Source organism: Typha latifolia, chromosome 7 (assembly GCF_019914945.1).
Source record: "Typha latifolia isolate L0001 chromosome 7, TyphaL0001v2, whole genome shotgun sequence".
Taxonomy (NCBI): Eukaryota; Viridiplantae; Streptophyta; class Magnoliopsida; order Poales; family Typhaceae; genus Typha; species Typha latifolia.
Window position 1 is genome coordinate 5,555,043 of NC_133092.1, and position 24,962 is coordinate 5,580,004.

The 24,962-nt window shown below is 36.4% G+C and overlaps 1 protein-coding gene across 1 annotated transcript; it reads left to right on the top strand.

Annotated features, from left to right (window-relative positions):
• Window positions 1-952: 952 nt before the first annotated feature.
• Window positions 953-16,686, top strand: LOC140792064 (flowering time control protein FPA). Its single transcript, XM_073142877.1, has 6 exons — window positions 953-1,514; window positions 8,351-8,596; window positions 8,703-8,834; window positions 8,986-9,923; window positions 10,015-11,444; window positions 16,438-16,686. The coding sequence occupies exons 1-5, from the start codon at window positions 1,209-1,211 to the stop codon at window positions 11,423-11,425; spliced, it is 3,033 nt and encodes a 1,010-aa protein (XP_072998978.1). The 5' UTR covers window positions 953-1,208; the 3' UTR covers window positions 11,426-11,444; window positions 16,438-16,686.
• The last annotated feature ends 8,276 nt before the right edge of the window (window positions 16,687-24,962 follow it).

Consider the following 24,962-nt stretch of genomic DNA (forward strand, 5'->3'; position numbering starts at 1 on the left):
AAAATACCACAAAAGACACTATTTCTAAATCTGATCGACACCCTGATTAACCATCGTATCAAGACACCAGCAAATGGTTGTAATAATACACAGAAAAAGTGAGGAGGATGAGAGCAGCACGACAAAGACAATATATATATATATAAAATCTCCAAACAAAACTTTGCATAATAATGAGTGGAATGTGAGGTGACTTGAGCTACAAAAAAGGCACTCTATTGCTCTAAAAAAAACCTTGCTAGAATGAAAGTGTCGGTGAAATGTCATAGGGTGACAACGGTGTGACAAGAGATGGTGCAGGGCGGCGGAGCAAGACGAGATGGTAGTAAAACAGTGAGAGAAGGTGCAAGGGCGAGACATTAGAGGACAAGAGAAGCACAAGGGTTGCAAAGCGGTGTGAGATAGAACCCTTAACATAACAAGTCAAACAAAGAAGAGGAAGAATAACGAGCTCAAATTTAGGAGAGAAGGATAGAGAAAGAAAAAAAGATAGGAGAGAGAAGAAAAGGGAAGACTCACGGAGAGAGACCAATCCCTCTCCTAGCCGCTAGAGGATGGGAGATAGTCACCAAGTTGTGGACATATATTAAGTATGCAGTGATAAATCAAACTTTTATAACCCTAAAATTATTTTTGTAATATTTTGATCCTCCGTCCAGTCTCTTGTAACTATATAGACGGAAATCATTAAATTATCATTCTATTATAAAATCCTCATTTTCTTCCCTTCCAAAATAAGGGTAAAAGAGTCATTGTAGCACCTCACATTCTTTTTGAATAATAAAATTAAACGGGCAACTAATGAATTGGTATTTGAGAGAGATTATATAATTGAGGGACTTCATTGGTCAGATTCGGGCTCGATCTTGGCCCGGCCCGGCCCGGCCCTTTCCATGTGCTGCCGTTACGTAGAACAGTGTGAAGTATCAGCGTGGTTGGTCGGATCGGTTTCGTCTCAGCTTTTATTTTAATAAATAGATCTGCCAAGCCAATCCCCCCGATTAATGCCTTCCTTCCTCTCGTTACCTTTCTCCCATCTAGGTTTTCTCTTTTAACCCCCCTTCGGATCACCACCATATACTCATATCCGCCGTCAAATTCCCCAAAGGAATCTGGTTTCTTCCATCTTTTCGACCTCGATTTACCCCCCAGTTAGCATATCCACCCCAAATCCGTGAACCAAATCGCCTAGTTTTCCGGCGTTAGCGATGCCAGCGAGTAAATCCGGCGTCACCTCTTCGGACCACGGCCGGCGGTCGTCATCGAAGGAGGCGGACGCCGACGAGAACCCCACGAACACGCTATGGGTCGGCAACCTCTCGCCGAGCACCGTCGACGCCGATGTCATGGAAGTCTTCTCCAAGCATGGGGCTCTGGATTGCGTGACCATGCACGGGTCGAGGAGCTACTCCTTCGTCTTATTCCGGAGCGTCGACGAGGCACGGGCCGCAATGGATGCCCTCCAGGGCACAGTGATCCGTGGGAATGCTGTTAGGATTCAGTTTTCCCGACCGGTTTGTTCCTCTCTTATGTGTAATTTGAGTAGGGTTTTGCTTCAATTGATGGCCGGGTGGATTGGTTTTAATAAATTTTATACTGTGAACGTTTTGAGAATGGTTGTCGGATTTGATGTTTTTATTAGGTTTAGGGTCTTTAAGCGATTAGGATGCAGTTCCCTTTTAACATCGTTATCAATGCTACACGAGACCTATCAGTCATTTAATCTAGTAGAATTATGAAATAAGTTAATTTAGGTCTTCTATAATGCCCGTTGAAATTTCAACAATCTACTAGTGTATCAAGTATAACTTAAATTGTGTTTGTCCCCAAAGTTCGTCGTTTTAATTAGGTTTGGTCATTGCCCTATAAACATCATAGATTAAAGGGTCTGGTGAACCGCTTGATTGATATCCAGCATCTAATGCTATGTGATACAGATCAAGCATCTAGTCTATTAGAGTTATTCCACTATTAAAGGAGGTTAACTACCTCCTGACTTTTGTCAATCTAAGATATCCTAGGTTTTGAAAAGCGTTGGGTGATAAGTAGGCAGACAAGGTACCATGCAACATTGGCTTAGAAATCAAGTCGGATGAAAAAGAAGTAAATAAAAGAAATGATGATATGAAAAGAAATTAATATGGATAAGTAAAACGAATAAAGTAAAAGAAGTATAAACTATTGCATATTACCAAGAACATACTCACATAGTAAGACTAAAATACCAATTCCCGGGTGGACTTAAGCAAAGTTTAGCTCTTTGCCTAAGGTGGATGCTTAGGAGGTTACTTGGAAGGTTGTCGTTTTCTATAAAATAGTGCAAGTTTATCTTTTATGACATTTGCTTATATTTGAGGAATCAGGGAGTGAGCTTTCTTGTTTTCTTTTCATTGCCTCGATCATGGCGCTTCTCGCTGTCTGTTATTTTTGCTGGAATTCCATTTGCTTATGGTGCAAAAGGATAAGTGGTTTTACAAAGGAACTGTGATAGTCCAAGCTTAGATCTTTTAGAATTATTCAACAATCTAGATTAGGCTTCTTTATTTTGAGTCAAACATTGAGCAATCTATTATCTCAAACAACGGATGCAGTTGTATTTCATACGAGGGCTGCTATTTGGTCTAACTTTTGAGGACGTATGTGAGATTCAGTCTCTTCTTCCCCCTCTTATTTGGTGATTGGGATGCTGTCACTCATTGAATTTTATCCAGTTCTTTCATTGAAAGCATAACAGATTTCAGTTCCTTTTTCTGTATCAAAATTTTTTATAGGAAATTATGAATTATCCTTTCAAGCTAAGCATTATTTGTTAGAGAGGCAGTCGATTTAGAATTAGTGGCTTGTGTCATTAGGTTGCATACATTGGAGATTTGGAGTGTTGTTTCATTTCCATGTTCTTCTTCGTTTGAGATTATGGGAATGGACTTTATGCTATCCGACATGATTTTAAAGTGCAAAACAAAAAAAAAATGAAAAAGAGATCTTTAGGGGATAAACTATCATCTAGAAATAATTTTAAGCTAATGAAATAACTTTGAAGTGCGCATCTTAAAATGTTGATTGATCAAGTACTTTTTTATACTACTAAATAGAGAGGCACATGGCCTTGATTGAGCATTAGAATATATTGGGAGTTGATGTCCGTCCTATTTGTGCAGCTTGATCCAAAGTGTAGTTATTTTACACGTTGATAATGATCCATCTAAGAAATTTTTTTAATATGGATTGCCAAAGTCTTCATGTATGCAACGACATACGATGAGTAAAAGGCTACTTGAGCAAGCTCGTAATTCCCAAAAACTTTATGGTTATAATATTCAATGACATAGGATGAGAAGAAGTCCACTTGAGCAACAAGCTTGTATTTCCTAGAAACTTTATGATTTATAACTTCTTCCATTGGTTCCAAGATTACCTAAAGTTGGCAATTCACTTGCGGACCATGCAATATCTTGACGTATAAAGGTTAAGGTTGCAAGTTAATGTTAATCATTTCTTTCCTAGGTGACCTAAAATTGATTAGTGACTTGGAGCCCATACGTGACCTTGTATATGCGGATTGAGGTTTGTTTGTGTAAAGGGCAATAGTTTTGGGTTTTGTACGTCTAGTTATTAATTATGAGATTTTGAGCAAAGTCACCAAGATGGTCTTGTGTTTCCTTCCTAGGCTCAATGATGTGAAGAGTGCCTACGGTTTGTAAGTGGCGAGCACCTATGCAGCTTAGCATTTTAATATGTTAAAACCATAATATATGATATAATACATAGTATATGTAAAATTTTGTTACTAGTAAACTAATATATGTTAGATGTACTAAATGATTTGTGCAAAACTATACGATATACACAAATAACATTTGGTAGCGTCATGTTGTATCAAATAAATAAAACTATAACTTGCAAATGTTAATCACTAATCAGTGAAGAAGGTAATACAAAGTAACAATCATACTAGAATCGTCATTGGTTTTTTCTTTTTTTCTTATCATTGTCGAAGTTGATTAAATCACACACGATCTGCCTAAATCACTAGATAGCCGCCAAACATTGCATATGCGACCTAACCACCTTAGTGGCCCCCCAGAAGCTGCATATTGTATACACACAAATAACAATGGTTCCAAGAATAGGCATATGTATTGTTGATATTCACTAATGCCGATTTGAAACCATAGATTAAAAGATTTCTAATTTTCGTTGGGTTTTGGTGGTATCGGCCAATCATAAACTGAATCGGCCATGTATCATTTATTCGTCAACTTTGGGCTAGATCGAAGGCAGATTTTGTCGGATCTAACTCAAATCTTGCCTTCTTCTTGGACACAATATTTTCCTTTTCCAATTCCCCCTCTTTCTCCAATTGATTATAAGGGAGATATATATGATTAATTAGAGAGAGATCTGACATGCTTGAATTTCTTTTTTCTCCTATCCTCTCCTTTCTCTTGTAGGACCTTCATGACACCTCTATCAAGCAAAGATGTTTGCCACTAACCAACTTTTAGCACAAATTCACTACCTTAAGTGGGTAATTTGAATTCTCTTATTTTTCTATATTTTTTAGTAATTTTATAAAATCTTCCTACATTTTATATCATTTTTTAGAATTTCATCTAATAATAATTTAGCGTGATGATGAAACGATTGACATGGCTGATACAACTGATACCTGTTGTTTTCTCTAGCAGTCGTTTTAAAATTCTCTGACATTTTATATTTTAGAATCTCATCTAATTAAAAGTTAGCATGATAATGAAACAATTGATATGGTTGATGTAATCATGGTTCTAAGTTTTGGATCGGCCGAACCAGATTGGGATCAGCTATGTTGGTCGGATCGGCTGATACTCGATCTAATCGATCGAAATCAGGAGAGAGAAAGGGAGAAAGAGAGGGAGGAGAGTATGAAGAGAGAGAGAGAGAGAGGAGAGAGAGAGAGAGAGATAAAAGAGAGCTCGTCAAAGGGATTGAGAGAGAAAAAGAGAAAATACCTCATTAGAGAAGCATTGTCGGAGAAGAATTGGAGAGGGAGAGACCGAGAGAAGGGAGTCGGTGAGGGAGAGAGGAGAGAGAATTAGAAAGGGAGAGATCGAGAGAAAGGAGTCGGTGAGGGAGAAGGAGAGAGAGTGGTAGTGGGAGAGAGAGAGGTAGTGGGAGAGTTAATAAGAGAGTGAGTGGGAGGGAGAGTTAGTGGGAGAGAAAATTAATGAGAGAGAGAGAGAGAAAGAGTTTGATAAGAGAGAATGAGGGAGAGAGTAAGAATTTTTTTTATTTGTATGAGAGGGAGGGAGAGTATGAGTGGTAGAAAGAGATAAAAATTAAGATAATATTACAGATTTATATGTGAATAATTTATGTTTATATCTTATTATTGTTAGTTTAAAAATTTTAGAATTTTTTGTATTTAAAAATTATTTTAAAATACAAATCGGTACAGACGACCGATATCACTATGGCTAATACAGCTGATACGTATTGACTTTCTGAATGACCGATTCTGATACTTGAAATCTTGGATACAATTGATAGTGTCATTTTTTCTAGCTTCTGATGTCGATACTAAATATTCGAAACCTTGCAGGTAAACATTTGGTAGCGTTATTTTTATATGAAATATGTAAAACTACAACATGCAAATAGTAATCAATCAAGAAGATAACAAAAAAATAAAGAAGTAAAGAACTTACTATTATTATTATTTTGTTAAATTTCCTAATGCTGTATGTGTGCTTAGCCACGTTGCTAGGCCATATATGGCCTTTGCAGGGTAGTCCGGGGAGTGCCCTTGCCAATGAAGCCTCCAAAAATACCTTCTAAAAGACTATCTAAGTCCAAAAATACCTTCTAGAAGACTATCTAGGCCAAAGGACCTCGACATTTCATATGTGCACTCTGGGTGTTCAGGTGTACTCTTATGACTTGGACAGCTAATTTCAGAAACCAAAGCTTCTGTTTTGCCAAATAGATTAATTTACTGTAAGGCACTGAAATGCACTTATCCTAGAGTTAATTAATAGTTAAGCGTGATGCAATTAGTTCTTATATCCCCAGGTCTTAACTTATTGATGGCTGGAGACTAAATTGGTAGGAAAACAATTGGAACTCTTTTGATGGAATTAAGGGCCCAACTACTGAAGTAAGCACAACCAAAGTCAAGTGTAGCATTGGAACTCGAATTAAAAAGCCATGGAAAAGGTTTTTTTATTAGCTATGGTTGTGAGGGATGTGCGCAATATGCGGAAACTCTCTCTTTTGCTCTCTCTCTCTCTCTCTCTCTCTCTTATGCCTGATCTTCAGTTTTTCTTGCACTACTATCAGTTCTAGAAATGTACATTAGAAATATTTTTGCTCATCAACCAAATGTACATTAGAAATTTTAATCCATTGAGTTACAGCTTGTTTGACTTTTGTCACTTCAATGATTTCCTGTAGAGAAGCCAGTAAGTTGTGTGTACAACTCTTTGTTGTCCTTTAATCAGTTAATTGCTTTTCCATTTTGATGCATTAGCTGTTACTAATGATAATTCACAAACTAAGACGAGCATAACTTTCAGTTTCTACTACATTTTAAGTTAGTTGGATCAGTCAGTGGCTAGGAAGGAATTTTTGTAGTTCTTGTCTTGTTGATGACAGGACAGATTGGCCAAGTATGCTCTTATGCAGTACTTTGAGTAAAAATTATTTACATTTGTTAGTTAATTTGTAATGGCACTAAATTGGAAGCAGTTACTGTTATCATTTAAAATGTGAAAAAGTTATCTTGCGACAAGTTCCTAAAAGTTGCTTCTGACATGTAGCTGTCTTCTAAGGCCAATTGTCTGAATTGATTGCTTTTGGACAGTGACTATAGATGAATCATGAATGTGCTGTTAATAATTTAGTTGTATATATATATTATTCATGTATAGATGTAGATTCATAAAATGTTTACTGTTCTTGGTTCTATGAAGATATTGTAGAATTGGTGGTGGCCATTTGCTTAAACATTGCATTTCAACCCCATCTCCTCAGTAAGGATGCTGATAAAGGAGTGAAAACATAGGATGGTGATTATGGTGTAATAAATTTTCCCTAGGTACTAGGTACATTCAACTGAGAATATCCTTCTTGAGCTTACCATCTGTCCAACAAGTAGGAATTGTTGATAATCTAGAATATATCTGCTATATTTGCATATTGCTTCCCTGTTGCAGAAGAATATGGTCCAAATTTTATGGAAGTTCATCATGAATGTCATCCTAGAGTGACAATTTTATATTTTATTGGTCAGGATAATAGTGAGAACTCATTATTGTTGAAAAATTGTGCTAGTAAGAGTTTTGCATTTGAACCTCAAAGACCCACTTGGTAGCTATTGATAACTACATATCTGGTTATATCATGACAGAAAATTGGCAGATGAGATTCAGGAATGTTAATTCATAGTCTTAAATGTTTAAATATCTTATCAAAAAGAAAGAAAGAAAGAAAAAAGATCTGCTGGCCAGTAAGAATGCTGCTACACTATCTTCTTCAAGATTGAAAGCCATGTCCATAAAAATTATTCACAAGCTGGAGATATTCCTTGCACTTGATGTAACTTTTAATGGACTAGGACAAACTTTATAGCTCTATCATCTGAATGTTTGAAAATATTGAACAAGTCTTCTGTTATTTCCATCATAGTGCTCATCATTTCACATTTGAGTGGATGGCTTATCCAGTAATAAGACATTTAGTTCACTACAACATAATTCATGCTACAGTTGGAAAAGGCAACTAAAGTCTGGCTTGTATTCATATGCTAGGGAACCAAAAATTTTGGCTGCTGAAATTGTCTACTGTGCTTGCTGGCGCATCATTATTTGTTATGGGATAGCTAGATAATTCTTTAAGGTTGTCTTATTGCTGGTACCATTGTTTGTGTGCATCTCTTTAGGTAAGGTCTCTAGAGTATGCAGTATTTTCCTTTTTCTTTTTCTTTTTAATACTAGTGAGCAATAACTTGTCCAAGTTCAAACAACTGAGGGACGACTTATTTTTCCCTTTTGCAATAAAGGGAATTCACTGTTGGGATTTAATGCAAGTTGCTCTGTCTTGATGTTAAGAAATGGACAGTTGGCTCAACATAAGAGCTTTTTTTTTAAATTTATAATTGACGTATCTGGTGTAATTTGTTTGACTACTAGTAGCAATCTGAATGGCATAGTTCTGTTGTTGTCAAGAATGTATTCATTTTATGTTGGTCTATCTAAATTATCTTTTTTGTGTCAAGATTCTGTTGTAACTACTTTGACCTTACATATAGATAAATGTGTATATTTTCATACATGTAAATTTGTGTGTAATAACATTAATTACTTGTATGCAGGCAAAAGCAGCTAGGCAGTTATGGATTGGTGGAATTAGTTCGTCTATTTCAAAGGAGCAACTTGAAGATGAATTCTTGATATTTGGAAAGATTGAAGATTATAGGTTCTTTAGAGATAGAAATTCTGCTCTTATTGACTATTACAAGTTGGAAGATGCTATTACTGCACATAAGAGCATGAATGGAAAGCGTTTAGGTGGCGAACAGTTACGTGTTGATTTTCAGAGATCTCAACCACTGAGAAGGGTGTGTGGTTTCTTGATGCCTTTTATTATATTCTCCATATGCCACTTTCATGCTTTTTGAACTTATGATAGATTCTTCCCCTGATAATTTGTCATTCATGAAACAGGATTGGCCTGATCATGACTCAAGGAATGTACATCTCACTAGTAGGGGACTGGGACCACTTGAACGTTCATTGCCACCTGATGGAATGAAAGGTTTTCATGATTCATCATATTACGCATCTAAAAGGCACATGGTAAAGTTTGAACTATAAGTTTAGCTATTAGTTGTAACTTCCAATTGGTTTACTTATTTTTATCTACATATGCAATAGTGAGTTATGAACGATTATTCTAATAATAGCTTTTGTTTTCTGCCAACTTTTGATTTGTTGCACAAACTGTCAGCCTCACGGAGGACGAAGAGAAGGCTATCCAAGCAATGTTCTTTGGGTGGGATATCCACCATCTGTTCAGATTGATGAGCAGATGCTTCATAATGCTATGATTCTTTTTGGTGAAATTGAAAGAATCAAGTGTTTTCCATCAAGGCATTATTGCTTTGTAGAATTTAGAAGCACTGATGAAGCTAGGCGTGCAAAGGAAGGTCTGCAAGGTCGTCTTTTCAATGACCCTAGGATACAAATACTGTTCTCAAGCAGTGAAGTCGCACCAATTAAGGACAATCCACCACAATTTCCAGGATTAAGAGGGCCTAGACCTGAGATGTTTTCAAGTGAAGGTCCTTTTGGATCTTTAGAATCTTATGGTCCTGGCCATCCTCTGGCTCCCAACAACTTTCCTGGACCTTTACATCCTAATAATATGCCTGGACCAGACCTTTTGATGAGGCCTGTTGGAAGACAAGGAATTGACCCTCGTCTGGTAGGAGCAGAATACCATGACTTTGGTGATGTCTTGCATGATTTGCCTGATCCTAAAGCTGACAAATCTTTGCGCGCACATTGGCAGCGGCGATCTCCTTCACAACTGGGTATTCTACCTTCTCCACAAAACCTGCGCCCACCATTTCAATCTATGCCAGGTGCATGGGATACGTTTGACATGAGAGAAACAAAGAGGTTGAGAATGGATAGGTTTTCACCCGATGATGTCTTTTTTAATGCAAAGAGCGTGGATTCTGAGACCACGGATTACTCCCGATTTTCTCATCCTGATATAGGTTCATCTGCTCGAAGACATTTCAGTCCTGTTGTTCCAGGAACTAGTGAGCTGCGTGGATCTCCGGATAATGGCCATTGCTGGCGTGGTATTATTGCTAAAGGTGGATCTCATGTCTGCCATGCTCGGTGTGTGCCAATAGGGAAGGGCATTAACTCACCTTTGTAAGTTTCAGAATTATTAGCCCATTAATTCTGTTACAATATTGTAATGGTCCTTCTATTTCTTAGGTTCTCATAAAAAATTGCCTTGCAGACCTGAAGTTGTTAATTGCTCAGCCAGAACAGGCTTGGATATGCTCACGAAACACTATGCTGAGGCCATTGGTTTCGATATTGTCTTTTTTCTACCAGACAGTGAAGAGGACTTTGCTTCTTACACCGAATTTCTCCGTTATTTGGGCCTAAAAAGCCGCGCAGGAGTTGCAAAGCTTGATGATGGAACTACTCTATTTTTGGTGCCCCCATCAGATTTCTTGACCGAGGTGTTGAATATTACTGGTCCTGAACGACTCTATGGTGTAGTACTAAAGTTCCCACAGCAATCAACCACTGCAGCTGCACAACAGCCACAACTGCCCATCCCTCCTACACCATCCCAATACATTGGTAGACAGGATGTATCATCTTCGCACAAAGGTTATATTGTTGCTTCTCAGAATGAAGAACAGGCTTTTAAGGTGGATTATAATAGATCTTTCCATGAGGAGCCATTGCCCCCTGCAGAGACTGTTAAACCTCTGAGTACATATGTTGACGAAGCTCATGCTGAGCAAGCAAGTTCCCTGGACTATGCAAACAATGGGAATGCCGCAACCAAAATGGAAGTTTCCTTGACTCCTGAACTTATTGCTACTTTATCTTCTCTTATACCTGGAAACATTCAGTCAGCAGCTAGTGGGGCTGTTCAGACACCACCAAGCTCCACAGTTAGGTCAGCTTCAGCTTCTACGTCTATGATGCATGACAGAACAATGCCAATTCAAGGATGGAGACAAGAAAATCAAGCGACAATTTCTGGTATTTCCCTAGAGCAAGCGAGTAATGCCCCCCAACATTTAGGGCAATATTACCCTAGCCAGGCACATAATATCTCCCACTTTCCAGAATCTGCTAATATTTCTAGTGCGCAAGGTCATTCTGCTCAACCTTTTATTAGCAGTGCTCAAATACAGAACTCCACCCTGAACTTGGCACAGACTCTTACTACTACTACTAGAACAGTGAATACTCCTGTAATGCTGCCCCAAGGTGGACAGTTTCCAGCCACCCAGATCAATCAGCAATATCAATTTGATTCTTCCTTTGCTTCTCAAAACGCATATGGTATGTTACAAACACCAAATTCTTCTAGTGTTTTCAACCCGGCAATCCAGCAGCAACCAAATCCTATACCCTCATCTGGTAACGATCAGATTGGGAGTTTCTCCTATCCCCAAAATGCCATTTCATTGCCAACAGACAAGGTGAACATGGAGTTCCCTTCTCAAGGAGCACAGCTGCAGTCATCTTTATCTAGTTCTGCTCAGGGCAATTTGGAGGGTGATGCAAATAAGAATCAAAGATACCAGTCAACCCTCCAGTTTGCTGCCAGTCTTCTCCTTCAAATTCAACAACAGCAACAATCAAGTGCTAAATCTGTTCAAGGTTCTGGAAATCAACAGTGAAAATCGTATAGCATAGCAGGTATGGGTCTACTTAACTTTGGTTGGTTTAACTGTATATTTAGCCATAATGCAGTTATAGTTCTAAAAGTAAATAGCCATAATGCAGTTATAGTCCTAAATCTTTTGTTACAGGATAAGTTACTATAGATTTACATGCATTATTTATTTGTTATCCTTTTCTCATATGTCATGTTCTATTTAATTTCTGGCATTGATTCCTTTTTTTGGTGATAATTTATGGCGTATTTGCTTATTAGACTGTTCATATTGGTATGCTCTCTTTTTCCCTTCTGACTGTGAAGTGTGAACCATCAGGAGATATCCCTTGAGTAGTTCAACTTGATCCTATTTTATTTCCTTATATTTTAATTGCTCCGCTCTCCCATATGAAAGTTCACTCTTTATTATATTTTTGTCATTTACTGCATAGGTCCTGTTGGTTATTTTATTTGTCAAACTAGCCTTATCCAAAATGTCTCATATTTTTTTTCCTTTCCTTTTGAAACTACCTCTCAACTTATTGTTGTTAGTTATTATTTGGTGCTTGAACTAATGTCCTAATGAAATTGTTGATACATATGATTGATATGCACAAAGTAGTTGATTTATGACATCACTGATGTTGTAATATTGCAGTATTGCTTATGTTGAACTCTACGAGTCCTTTGAGTTGCCACTTTCTTATTGACTATTTAGGAAGCTATGCTAAATTAGGTAGATAATTATTTATGTTTCTTTATCTGGTTTTAGAAATTTGTTAGAGAATTCCATCTGTTTAGAGTCACTTTAATATTGATTAGGAGTTAAAAGCAAGACAAATTCAATTAATTGGGTCAGATAGATATATTACTTATTTAGCTAGATATACCTTTTTTGTAGTTCATCTATGTATCTGTGTAGAATGATCTCATACTTCTCTATTTTGCTTTATGTTAAAAACTTAAATGGCAACTTAATTAAAACTTGTAGCTCCTAAGACCGTGGACCTATAATCTAACAAAATGGAGAGATTGATGAGGATATTATACACAATTAGAGAATGATGGTTGAAATAAAGAAGTATCTTCTTTGTATTGTGTGATCACAATGTTACCTTTAGGATAACAGCAATATTATACGTGGCGTCTATAAGACCAATTATGCTTTATTGATTTGAATGTTGAGCAAGTAGGAAATAACATGTGCGATAGTTGAACTATCTGTTGAGATGGATGAGTATGATTAGTAGGAAATATATGATAAGAAACGGGTATATCTGATACAAGCTACAGGGTAGTAGAATCAAGACCACAAAATGAACCTTTTATGAAAAATTTGGTTGAGGGATAAGGCACTTTTGTAGGGAGGAGAAGCTCAAAATTGACATGGGGGGAGATTATAAGTTAATAACTATCGAGGAAAGACACGATGATACTTAAGTTAGCAAACTTTACATTAATTTATCACGGTGGGTTACTTTTGAGGTGGTATATGTAATGACTGCCATGGTATCAAAGTAGTCGAAAAGCTCTCATTCTGGAAAATATATACTCTTTTGCACATTGTGAAATGCTTGAATGCTTTGTTACGACAACCATGTCGAGGCTTAGATTTTGCTATTGGAAGTAGATGATAATATGATTTTGATTTATGTGGCATTATCATGATTCATTTAGTACTTCTAAGCAACTTCTATATAGAAATGGATCGAAGCTTGATGTGGTATACAAGTAGTTACTCAAAGATGGATGTTTTGCTTATAGTTTGCTTGGGATTGTGTATCTTTTTCTGCGTTTTACTTAGCTAAATTGCTCTAATTTTATACTATATCTGTGGCTGGTTTGAACTTCTCATTAGGAACCAAATTCACCTTAGAAAGCATTTCAGTACTTTTAAGGCTGTAGTATAGAGTTTTATTATTATTTGTGTTTGAATAGTTGCTTTTTCTTCAATGGACTATTGATTGAGGTTTTTTTTGGTGGGCTTTGTTGTGTTAACTGATAGTAAGATTTTGTTTTAAAAATGGGATCGAATTGGAGAAATGGAAATATTTGTGTAGTCAGTTCTCAATAGGGGACAGCTTATGCTAGCATTATATTTACCATCTTTTATTTTATTTCATTTATGGAAATTATTTTAGGGTAGCAAATTTCTGTGTATAGTTTATTCCTACATTTTAAGCTATCAAATTTTTGGTTGTAATAATTTAAGCTATCAATTAGTGGAAGATTCATAATTATGGGATCCAATATTTCTGACCATTAAGAAAATTGAAGTTTATCCAGATGGTTGGTCTTATTGGGGATAAGGACTACTAGATTAGTTATTACAGAACCCACCAGAAAAGGTAATTACAAGATTTATAATTTACAAGTAAGTTGGCATAGGAATGTGTTCTGCTCTGTGTTAAATGACATTTTCTTCTTTCCTGAATCTTTCTCCTTTTCTCATTCAGCTTCCCCCTTCTATTTCGTTGTTCCCCTTCATGTTTAAATTATGTAATGTACTATAAATTTCTGAATTTTAGATGATTCATTGACAAGGCTACTTCAGCTTACTGTGTGATATTTTACTCTGGATCAACAAATTTATGTCGACCATTATTCACTAGTAGTTCATTGTACTCTATTTGCTAGGCTGTAGTATTAGCTTTCCCTCGTTAACGAGTCACAGTTTCTTTTTACATCTGCAAAACTTTTTAAAAGTGTGCGTTCTTTAGAAACAAGGGAACTTGAGTTGAAATTGATTTTTATTTTATGCATTAGGGCCTCATTCAGAAATGCCAATATAGAGTCCATTTTTGGAATTCTCATTTTCTTAGTTACGCCGCCTAGATCACTTAAGATTTCAAGAGATTTGATTGCATTTCAGCAGCTATAACCAAGTTCAATGATTTGGCAATTTGGCATGAATATCTGACACTAAAGATGAACTTTTGGAATTGCAAAAATTTGCTCACTGGAATTTATTACATATAGATATCCAGATGAGACTTATTTTAGAACATTATACACTTTTATTCACCAACTAGATCATACCCCTTCGCTCTCTCCCTCCCTCCCAGTAACAATCTCCCATCTCTCAAGTCTACCAATCACGTGGACAACCAAGCTATACTATAAGCATGGTTGCTATTATCAACGACATCACATGGCTGCTAGTACGGCCATCAACTGTTGTGGTTATGGTGGAGACAATTTTGGCATATTGCATCAGTGCATTTCAGAGGTGTGAATCATATATTTGAGGAAAATGCATGTATCAAGAGGGAAGTGTTAATAGATCTTATCCAATCATCGATAGGTTATTATTTGCTAAGTTAAGCTGGAACTTGAATATATCAATATAATTTCATGTATTTTCCAAACAGTATAGTTGAGTAGAACGCAGTTTGATCATGTCAATTTCTGAATAATGATATGTATGCTGAACTGAAATAATTAAAGTGGTTTCAAATTCTAGGACAATTTAAATTGCTTCAAGCAGAGCGTTGTGAGCTTATACAAAACAAAAAAAAAAAAAGGAAAATTGATCATCTTATATTCTTTCACATTTTCACTGGCTCATATGCATAAAATTCAGGTTAGTCTTTCTCGGTGTCCTATAATACGTTTTCGTGAAACATGTGTTGCACAAGTTAAACGCAGATCGATTTTTAGTCGTTTATGATGAGGTGGTTTGCTATGGGGCTAAGCAAAACAAAAACGAAAATCTATGTATTTTGTTCAATTCCGATAATACTATAACTACTTTACAGTACCAGAGATTCTAGTTTAAGCTTTCAGGTGTGTCGTTGATTGATGAAAATGGATGAAAGACATACAGCTATGGTTTCCGTTACTTATTTCGAGCTTATGCATTTGGAATCCTCAAAACTGCTTTTGATAATTTAGGGACTATTTCAATGGAATTGCTAGGTATGATGTATTCATGAGGTCCTAATTTATAATCCCTTGGTCTCGTTAGATTGTGATCTGTTGAATGTTTTGGTAAGCTTATTTGTCTAGTTTTGGATCCTGTTCCATTCTTAAGGTTGGTTCATTGAGACCTACTGGCAGAAAGAGTTGCGATTATTTGACATCAAATTACATCTTGCTACCTTCGAAATCTCGATGACTTTTGGCTTTTAGGGGTAACTATGGGCGTCACGTGTAAATAATTGCCTCACTGCAAGCACTTACATTACACAATTTCTCGTTAAGTAGGGGGTTAAGACAACTATTTCATGGCTGCAATCTGACATCAAGCTATAATACTTCTCTTCTTGAAGCAATTAACCATCAATGGCCTGAGTAGAGGTATGATTTCTCAATTTCCTCTCGTGCGATTATCCAATACACGGTTTCCACTAAAAAGATCTGATCTCGTACGATGTTCTCAGCGATTCCTTCTGTGGATTTTTACGTTGCGATCTGGTTCAAACTTTTCTATTTGTCTCTGCCTTTAAGCTGGGTACCCCTGGTCCTCTTACTATGGTTATTATAGTAGGAGTCCAACCATACGTAGCCCAAACTCAGGAAAATTTGTTGCTCATAGTCTCTCATACTTTGCTGGGATTCATCTCTAAAGCAACTTCGGTATTCCCCTATATGCTGAAACGGAACAAAAAAGAAAAAGAAAAAAAAAAGAGAAGAAAAACTCAATTTTCTATTCTTACTTCCGCGCCAATTATTTTATTACGCACAGCGAAGTATGGATTTATTCAATTATTTGGGATCCTGAGATTGCACGGGTATAATTGTTCCAAATTATGAGCTTCATATTGGTAGAACACATCAAGACGTATATAGCTCGACAAAAGCGTCCAGTATTGTTCTGTTTTAGTGCAAAAATGAATTTCTCAATCCAAATTTTTGCTACAAATTTATGGGAAAAAAAGTTAATTTTACATTTAATCCCTAGGCAAATCTAATACCAATCCTGCTTGAAGTGTTTCTTTCCTTTTCTTATTCATTATCCTTTAGTAAAGAGAAAACTACCTTGTCTATTTCACACCGCTCAACTTACCAATCTATTATAACTTATGCTTGTAGGTTGAGATCAAGTACCGTTTTCGTTCTGGAGATGACGAGGAGTTGACTATCTCTTTTCTACTGGCATAATCATCGACCGTGAAGACCTGGCTATTGAGGAACCAAACTAAGGATTAGTAACTCGTGGTGTTGTATTTGTGGAAGAAATAAATTTGAGACTATTTGTTAGGGTATGAACAGGGGTAGGGTGATAAAATTTGAATTTTTTTTTGTTTTGACTTTTAAAACTTCAGAATCCTTTTTTCTTTATCCCTTGTCGTTGTTTAAGGATTGGCATGGTTTTTTTTTTTTCCTTAAAAGAAAATAGAAACTATATCACTTAGCTGCCTTAATTTCGGCGATCAGAAGTCAATACTAGTGAGTCCGGGAAAGAGCCCTCCTAGGTAGACCCATAGCCTATGGTTTTACTTAAATTAGCCAACCATTATACAGACTTAGTGGCCTTATGGTTGATATGCTACCTTTAAAACAAAGATACAAAGAGCTCAAAAATTTGCAATCATCGATAAAGGAAGCCACAGACGCTGGCGCTGGGTTTGGGCTTTTTAAGATGTTCACCTGCAACAGTGAGTCCATTACAATCTCTGAGGTGGGTAATGCCCTTTTATCTTAGAGAGGGATGAATTCTGTCTCATTAGGTTCGTTGCAACTTGAGAATGAGTTAACAGTTTAGGGTAGTTGGGTATAGGGTTTTCCAAGTGAATGAGGCAAGACGGAAGATAATGTGTGTTAGAATTAAAGGCTGCCCCACATAGTCCGAGCAAAGGCCAGCAAAGGAATGAGAATGAGTGAAGAACAAATGATCCATACTTTCATCGAATAAGCCGACAAGTATTGGAAGTTATTAAACCCATACTGGCTGCAATATTTCGTCACCCAATACAAGTGCCCTTCACGTGGGTAGAACCTACGTGGTTTTTATGTGATTTATTTATCGGTATTTTAACACAATATATACAATACAAACTCAATATTTCCATAAATTATATAGATAAAAAGAAACCCATTATTTTCAAATACAAATATCCACACAGGGGCTACAAGTCATATGGCTTAAATTTATATGAGTAAAAGAATAAAAGAAATACAAGATAAGTCTTCGCAAGATATCCCATAGGCTTGGCAGTAATATATTTATTTGAAAGTAATTTCACCAAAAGAAAGGTAAATAGAGATGTAACTATGCGAATATGCTTATCATGCTAGCAATTAGTGCAACGGTACCAAATACTTATCATGTCCATCTAATGCGCACATGTATTAGTACTCTATAACCTGTCATGCCTCAATCTAGACTATCATATCCTTAAACTCAAGCTTGCATTGAGCTTCGCCCATAGGCCATGTCAACACTACACATTAAGATATACACCACTTCAGACTATCAAGTCTTTGATTCAGGCTTATACCGAGCCACGCTCGTAGGCCACAATAACACTTACACTTGACCACACAATACCTACAATAGAGGGTAGACCATAATAGTAACTCATCAACCCATCACCCGACAAACAATATAATCGATTGTCTGCCACTACAGACTAATGACCGTAGTCGTAAGCCCATCGTATAAGTTAGTATCACACATCGATACTAACATTTGAGCCTTTAGCTCATCATCGCATCACTGTGCGAAAAATCATGGCATCGTTGCTCACGAACACTCTCACTTTGTATCATCGGGTACCGCTAGGCTTATGTCATCTTACCTTTCATGTTCTAGCTTAAATACTCTAAAAGGTTTGACTCTCGTCAATCAACAATAAATATCTCATCGCTCGATGAAATAGTTGCTTGATTGTTTGTGATCAACAGAAAAAGAGCTCAAGCGTGGGCCATAATGCATAAGTATAATTATATCCCCCATCCATAACCGTGACTGGGGAAGTGTCGAGTATTATCAAGACACAGAAATCACCTCTTTTATGGTCATGCACGTGTGCAAGTGGCATGATATTATACAACACAACACATAATAGAACACACATCAGTATTACGTTTTGTCACATATGGTTATAGTTAATGGATATGCATAAAAATCATGACATACGTAATCTTACTGAACAACAAATAAAAATTAATATGCACGACATGCATTAATAACAGTAATAAAACATATGCACATGCATGATATGAATATGATGATGTCATAAGGTAAAACATGTATTCTCTATACTATTTCTAGATTATAAAAGTTTTACTTGCCTGACATCGCTTTTTAAATAACTGGTTATCATTACACTACGGGATCATCCTTATATGATACAAAATCCACCTCGATAATGAAGCCATAAAAATATAAGCACCACATTCCTAACATTGATTAATTAAATAATCCTAGTGATGTCATCAATATGCTTGGGTAGGTCCATTAAGAATTCTTTGTTTTTAATAAAGCTGGTAAAGCTGTACAATGTCATGACGAGTTATTAAATGTATAATTTATTTCAAATTATTGTTCATATCATTATTATCAATTTGCTGTAAATCACATAGCCAATATTTAATTAATTAGATTTGTTTAAATAGGGCAATTTGCTTAATACTACTTTTCTACATTGATCTGTAATAGTTATCTGATAAGAGTAATTAATACAGGCACACTCAGACCATCGACTCCTTTATTAAAATTGATTTAACCCAAAATTATAATCGACTAGGCTAAACTCCAATTAGAGCTAACTCCATAATAAGAGTGATAAACAATGGCACTCTTAGGCCATAACCTCTTTTAATAATCTTGATTTAAAAATATCTATCTATCTATTATCTAAAGATGATAAATATTTAGAGCTCAAGTTTGACAGTATAATCAATTAAAAAGTATAAAATAAATTACTACAATTTAGAAAACAATTAAAAAAAATTCTTAGGGGCCCAAGTCAACTAAGAAAGCCACTTGGGTTGGGCCATAGCCCAACCCACAACCACACCATCAACCAAAGCCCAACATGAGTTGGGTTGATTGTAGCCCAATCCAACACGCCGTGGCTGGGTTGATATCAGCCCAACCCAACAAGCCATGGGCTAGGCTGCACCTAGCCCAAACCAACATGGGTTGGGCTGACAGCAACCGAACCTAACACACCATGGGCTGGACTAACAGCAGCCCAACCCAACACATAACTACTTGGGTTGGCTGTGGCTAGAGGTGAAAACAGGTTGAATTAATTCGGACCCGACTCGAGATCCGACCCGATTCATATCAGATTCGGAGAAAAAATTTCTATTCGGTTTGGATACAGATTCGGATATAGATAGAATTTTTGAAAAAAATTCTGGATACGGATACGGGTCGAATATAATTTTCGAATTTGGACATGGCTATCAGATATCTGTTTACCTGCATATTTTTTTGAATGATACATTTTTTAGTTTGGTTATTTAAATATTGAATATTGATACTGTTATTAATGATGTGTTATATATTATTTGTAGAGATAAGTTTCTCTAATTTTATATCTATTTGACATAAAAAAATTATTTTTTGTGAAACTCTTAATATTTTTGTGTTAATTATGTCTAAATAAAAAATCATAATTCATTTAAAATTTGATTAACATCCGTTCAAGATCCAATTCTCTATCTGAAAATTATCCATATCCGTTTAGTTAGAATATGGTATTAAATTTTGTTATCCGTCTAATATCCATATCCGAACTAAAAATATGGATCCGAATATGGATTGAGTACTATTCGATCCATATCCGATCCAATTTCACCCCTAGGCCATGGCCAAATCCACCCCCACCTTGGGCTGGGTTGCACCTAGCCCAAGCCAACTTGGATTGGGGCTCAACCCAACCCAAGCCCCAAGGCTAGGTCGCAGCCCATCAAGAAAGTGCTCGGCCCACCCCAACCCCTCTACCATCTCCTCGACCCAGCCTAGTCGAGGAGGAGAAGGGAAGGGGTTACCGATGAGCACCACTGTTGGCAGCTAAGCCAGCACATTGATCAATAGGACTAGCCGAGGAAGGCACCCACGGTGTTGACTAGTCAGTGGAGGAGCCAATGACCATTCACAATCCAATAAAATGCCCTAACGGTGGGTAGGTAAGTTGTTGGCGCTCCTGACCGTCAATAGCCTCGACCACCCCCATCGGCACCCACCTCTTAGCAAATAAAAGCTAGTTGAAGCAGATCCTAATGGCCGGAGGTGGTCGATGGTGAGAACCACTCTTGTTGAGGTTGGCAGTCAAGGCGAGGGGCCGCCTAATGGCTCTGGTCATGAGGGTACCAAATGATGCCATCGAGGGTATCCACATGAGGAGGAGAAGCTTTTCCATCAATCGAGTAAGGGTGATGCTGGTGGAGGATAGCCGACAACCAGCTCAGAAACCACTGAGGGGAGGCTACCACGTATAGCCTCCACCGAGGCATGGGATGGTTCACAGAGGACACCATCAACACAGGAACATCCAAAGGAAGTTAATAGGGTCGGCGCGCCAAGGCACGAGGTCACTGGTCGATCGGATTCCTAGGGAGACCGAGAGGAAGGGGAAAAGTCGTGGGTCACGTCGGCCGATCGAATTCTCGACGAGATTGAGAGGTGGAAAAGCTGCGGAACGTGCCAACTGATCGGATTCCCAACAAGATCGAGAGGAGGGCTCGTTTGAAAACCGGGTTACTATATCGGGTCGGGTCGCTTTTTGCCATCTCTATTCATGCTTAGGCTTTTCAAAAGTTCTTAGGTCATAATTAATTGTTGGGGAAATTTGTGAAGTAGAGTGGAATCAAAATAGAAATTTAGGTTTTTTAGGCAAGATGTTAGAAACTTCCTTTAAGATAATAATTTTCCAACTAAGGTACATATAGATTCTTAAAAATTTTATTTCTAGGATATAATGCCCTCACAATCAAGTTTCCAAGGACTATAGTTTCAAGGAACTTGAGGACCAACTACCAACCCAAAGATCAAGAAGAAAATTGAAAATCAATGCTTTTGTACGAAGAAAGGATGATCAAGAGTATGATTATTTTCTTTTACTTAAGATGCTCTCTTTCTCTTTATTTAACAAGTTTTATAAGATGAAATAGACATCTCTTTGTAGTATGAGAGATTCCATTAGAAATGGCACCTTTTGGACCAAATAGAGTTGATATTTCAACTAAGAAAAACTGTTCTTTGAATGTCATCCGAACGTTGGATAAAATTTGCTCTCAGGAAAATCTCGTTCGGATAGCTTAATCTTATTTGAACGGATTCAAATCTTATGTGAACGGATTTCAAACAATTTTTTCAATAAAAATAACCCCATTTAAGCATATTTTGTTCTATATTATTTACGAAAATACTCTACATTAACAGAGAATAATTAAAAGCCATTCTAGCAAGACAAATTATAGAATACCAAGAAAATATGCTTGTCTAAGTAGCATTAATGAAAACCCTATCAAGGCACACTGAATCCCCCCAATGATGGATAATAGACCAAATCAAAGAGGATCTTGAGAATTGCCTTTTTTTTTTTGTTGGGTTGAAGAGATGAAAACTCATCTAAAAAGTTACATCTTGAGTACTACCAAGACCCTCCATATCTCTTACAATTGTCGCCTTTAAACTCATAAGGCAAGGAGATCCGCCCACTTCATCTAGTCTCCATCGAAGTTTTCCTACTGACCCCTAGCTACCCAATCCGCAGCCCGATTTCCCTCCCTAAAAGTGTAACAATTTTTACATCAAAAAACTCTACTAACATCGCGAAACAACTAGTTATCAATTCGCGCAACTTTCACGGACTAGGTTCTTCTCCTCTGAATACCTTGACCAGCGACAGTGCATCAATCTCAATTATGATCCTATTCCACTTACCTAGAACTTCTTTTAATCCCATCCACATAGCTTAGGTCTGACAAAGCATGGATGAATCCTTTGAGGTAGCCTCTGCAACTGCCATGAGGAGAAGCCCCTTCTTATCTCTAATGACAAAGCTAGCACCCCCTTGATAATCTTGCCCATCAAAAGACCCTTATGTATTGATCTTCACCCACTCAGGTGGAGGCATTCAACTATTTGAAGTTGGTAGTTTTTGTGGTGGTACTAGTGAAATTTGCTATCTTAACACATAATATAATATTGTATTATTGATAGTGGTAGTACCCTCATGGGTAGTCTTAAGAATGTCTCATGCATTCATGGCAATTTACAAGTAGAAATTTGACAAAATTCATCGGGAAAAACCCAACTAAAAATGGTATTTATCACTTTACTATTCCAATAAGTTTTCTTATAATCAACTTTATCCCAAAGACTAATAGGTTTCTCAACAATTTTCTTATCTACTTCATGAGTAGGAGGTTTTCAACCCTACACTATAGACAACAAAATTTTTTTATCTAAATATTTTAAATATGCATGCATTCTTGCCTTCTAGTAGAAATAGTTTGTCAATCAAGTCTAATAGAAGAAAGTGAGGATTGTCTATCCCTATGAAAATTCTTCACCTAGAGAATCTCTCTAGGGTAACAGTCTTGCTTTGACACTAATTAAAAAATTATAATTTAAATACCCTAAGAGATTAGTCTATGACACGTTATTTATCAAATAGATACGAAAAATAAAGAATGAAATTATAATCCCAAATATAGATTTTTACATGAAAAATCCTAAATTGGATGAAAAATTAAAAATCCAAACCCAGATCTAAATTAAATAGTAAAATTTATAACAATTACGAAAAGCTTATAGATCACTTGCTAATGTACATGACTTAGTTTGTAATAATCTTATTTGTTAGACACTTTGATGCATCAACTCTCATAACCCATTTATTGACCTCAATAACACTTAGGAATGTTACTCGAGACGTAATTTTTTATAATTTGACATAGATACATTAAGTTGAGAGGAATTCAACATGTTTTGTCCAAAGTTGTTATGATTATTCAAAAGTATCTCAAAAGTAATAATGGACGAGTATCTACGGTTAGATTAAAACTCGTTTAAATGACTCTTAATGAAAAAAAAAAAATCCATGTAGCCCTAAAAACTAGCCCATGAAGTCACCAAAATTAAGATATAAATTTCAAAACGGTAGATGCATTCAAATGCCAAGGGTAGGTGTGTGAGCACCAAAGACAAAAATAGTCTACTCCGTTTCAATTTCTGTAACTTGAAAAGTCTCTTTATTTAAAAATGTTTTAAATAACGTTTGAACAACATAGGAGAATTTTTTTCGTCCATTTGGAATTTTCTTCACGAACCTTATAGCAATTTGTGCATATACTCGTAAAAAAACTTTAGACAAGAGTTACATATTTAGAATATTTTGAAACACACTTCACATTGGCAACTGTATAAAAATCTTACATGATGATAGGCCATGTCCGCATGCTTGATTGGCTAACCATGCTACTGATATCTTGGCCTGCCAACGTTTTATATCATTCTATTTTCATAATATCTCATATTTCAAAGTTAGTTGACACTTGGCTTGATCTAGTTATTCAACAAATAATTCTCATTGTCATGATCAATAAGCATGCCCGAAAGGAGCCGCATATTTTTTTAAATACGTATAATTTATTATAGATATATAAATAAACTTCTGTAAATAAGAAAAATTATAAAGAGCCTTATACTCTTCCATTTCTATAGAAGTAGATCACTTGGTTCTACTTTAGTAATAAAAATGGAAGAAAAATAATTTTAATGTGTATTATAATTTAGCATTACTTATTCAGGAAATACCCTATTTATCATTTTTGCTTATGCCCTAGATATGTTGAGCCTGCCAGTAATTATTATTATTATTATTATCAAGGTCAATAATATTATTTTCGTCAATAGCAGCATCAGTATCATTTCTTTACCTATTTCCCTCTCTTCATAGCGATTGTGAGGGCATATAAGTAGTTGATGTAAATAAATAATAGGCGTTGAGGCCAATAAACTAGCATATAGAGTTCATCACTTGCACTCACCAACAAGGTCCATAGAACCACCTCTTCTGAACGAGTTCATTTAGTTCATAAGGGGTATTCTCAGTATATTTTCCTTATTCGTTTTTTAAAACGGACCAATTCGATCATTTAAGATGTTAGTCAACTTTATCTACAATTTCTCAGAATCTTTTCTATCATTTCGGTTATAAAACCTAGTTTCCAAAATCATGAAGTGATTCTTCCATCCATCTCTCTTGAAGTCTATATATACTATATAGGACTTCTGCGTCTATGCCTTCGTTGATAAATGGCAAGACGTACGCAATAGCTCCATTCTTCTCACTTCTTGCATGTCCTAATCCATTTTGGATTCTTTTACCTTTTCTTTCCCAATCATTTTCTTCATATTACTTGATGGCAGGGAACGTATCAAGATATGTGTAGGTTGTTTTAACAGTAGAAGTGTATGATTGCTTAAATCTTGATTGACCGTCACGATCATATATATTTAGTTTAAGATCCACCTTCTCTCTCTCTCTCTCTCTCTCTCTCTCTCTCTTCTTGATTGCTTAGAAATGTTTCTTTTTTCTGGTGCAAGAAACATATTATATGATTAGATGTACTGATGTCATTACAGTAGT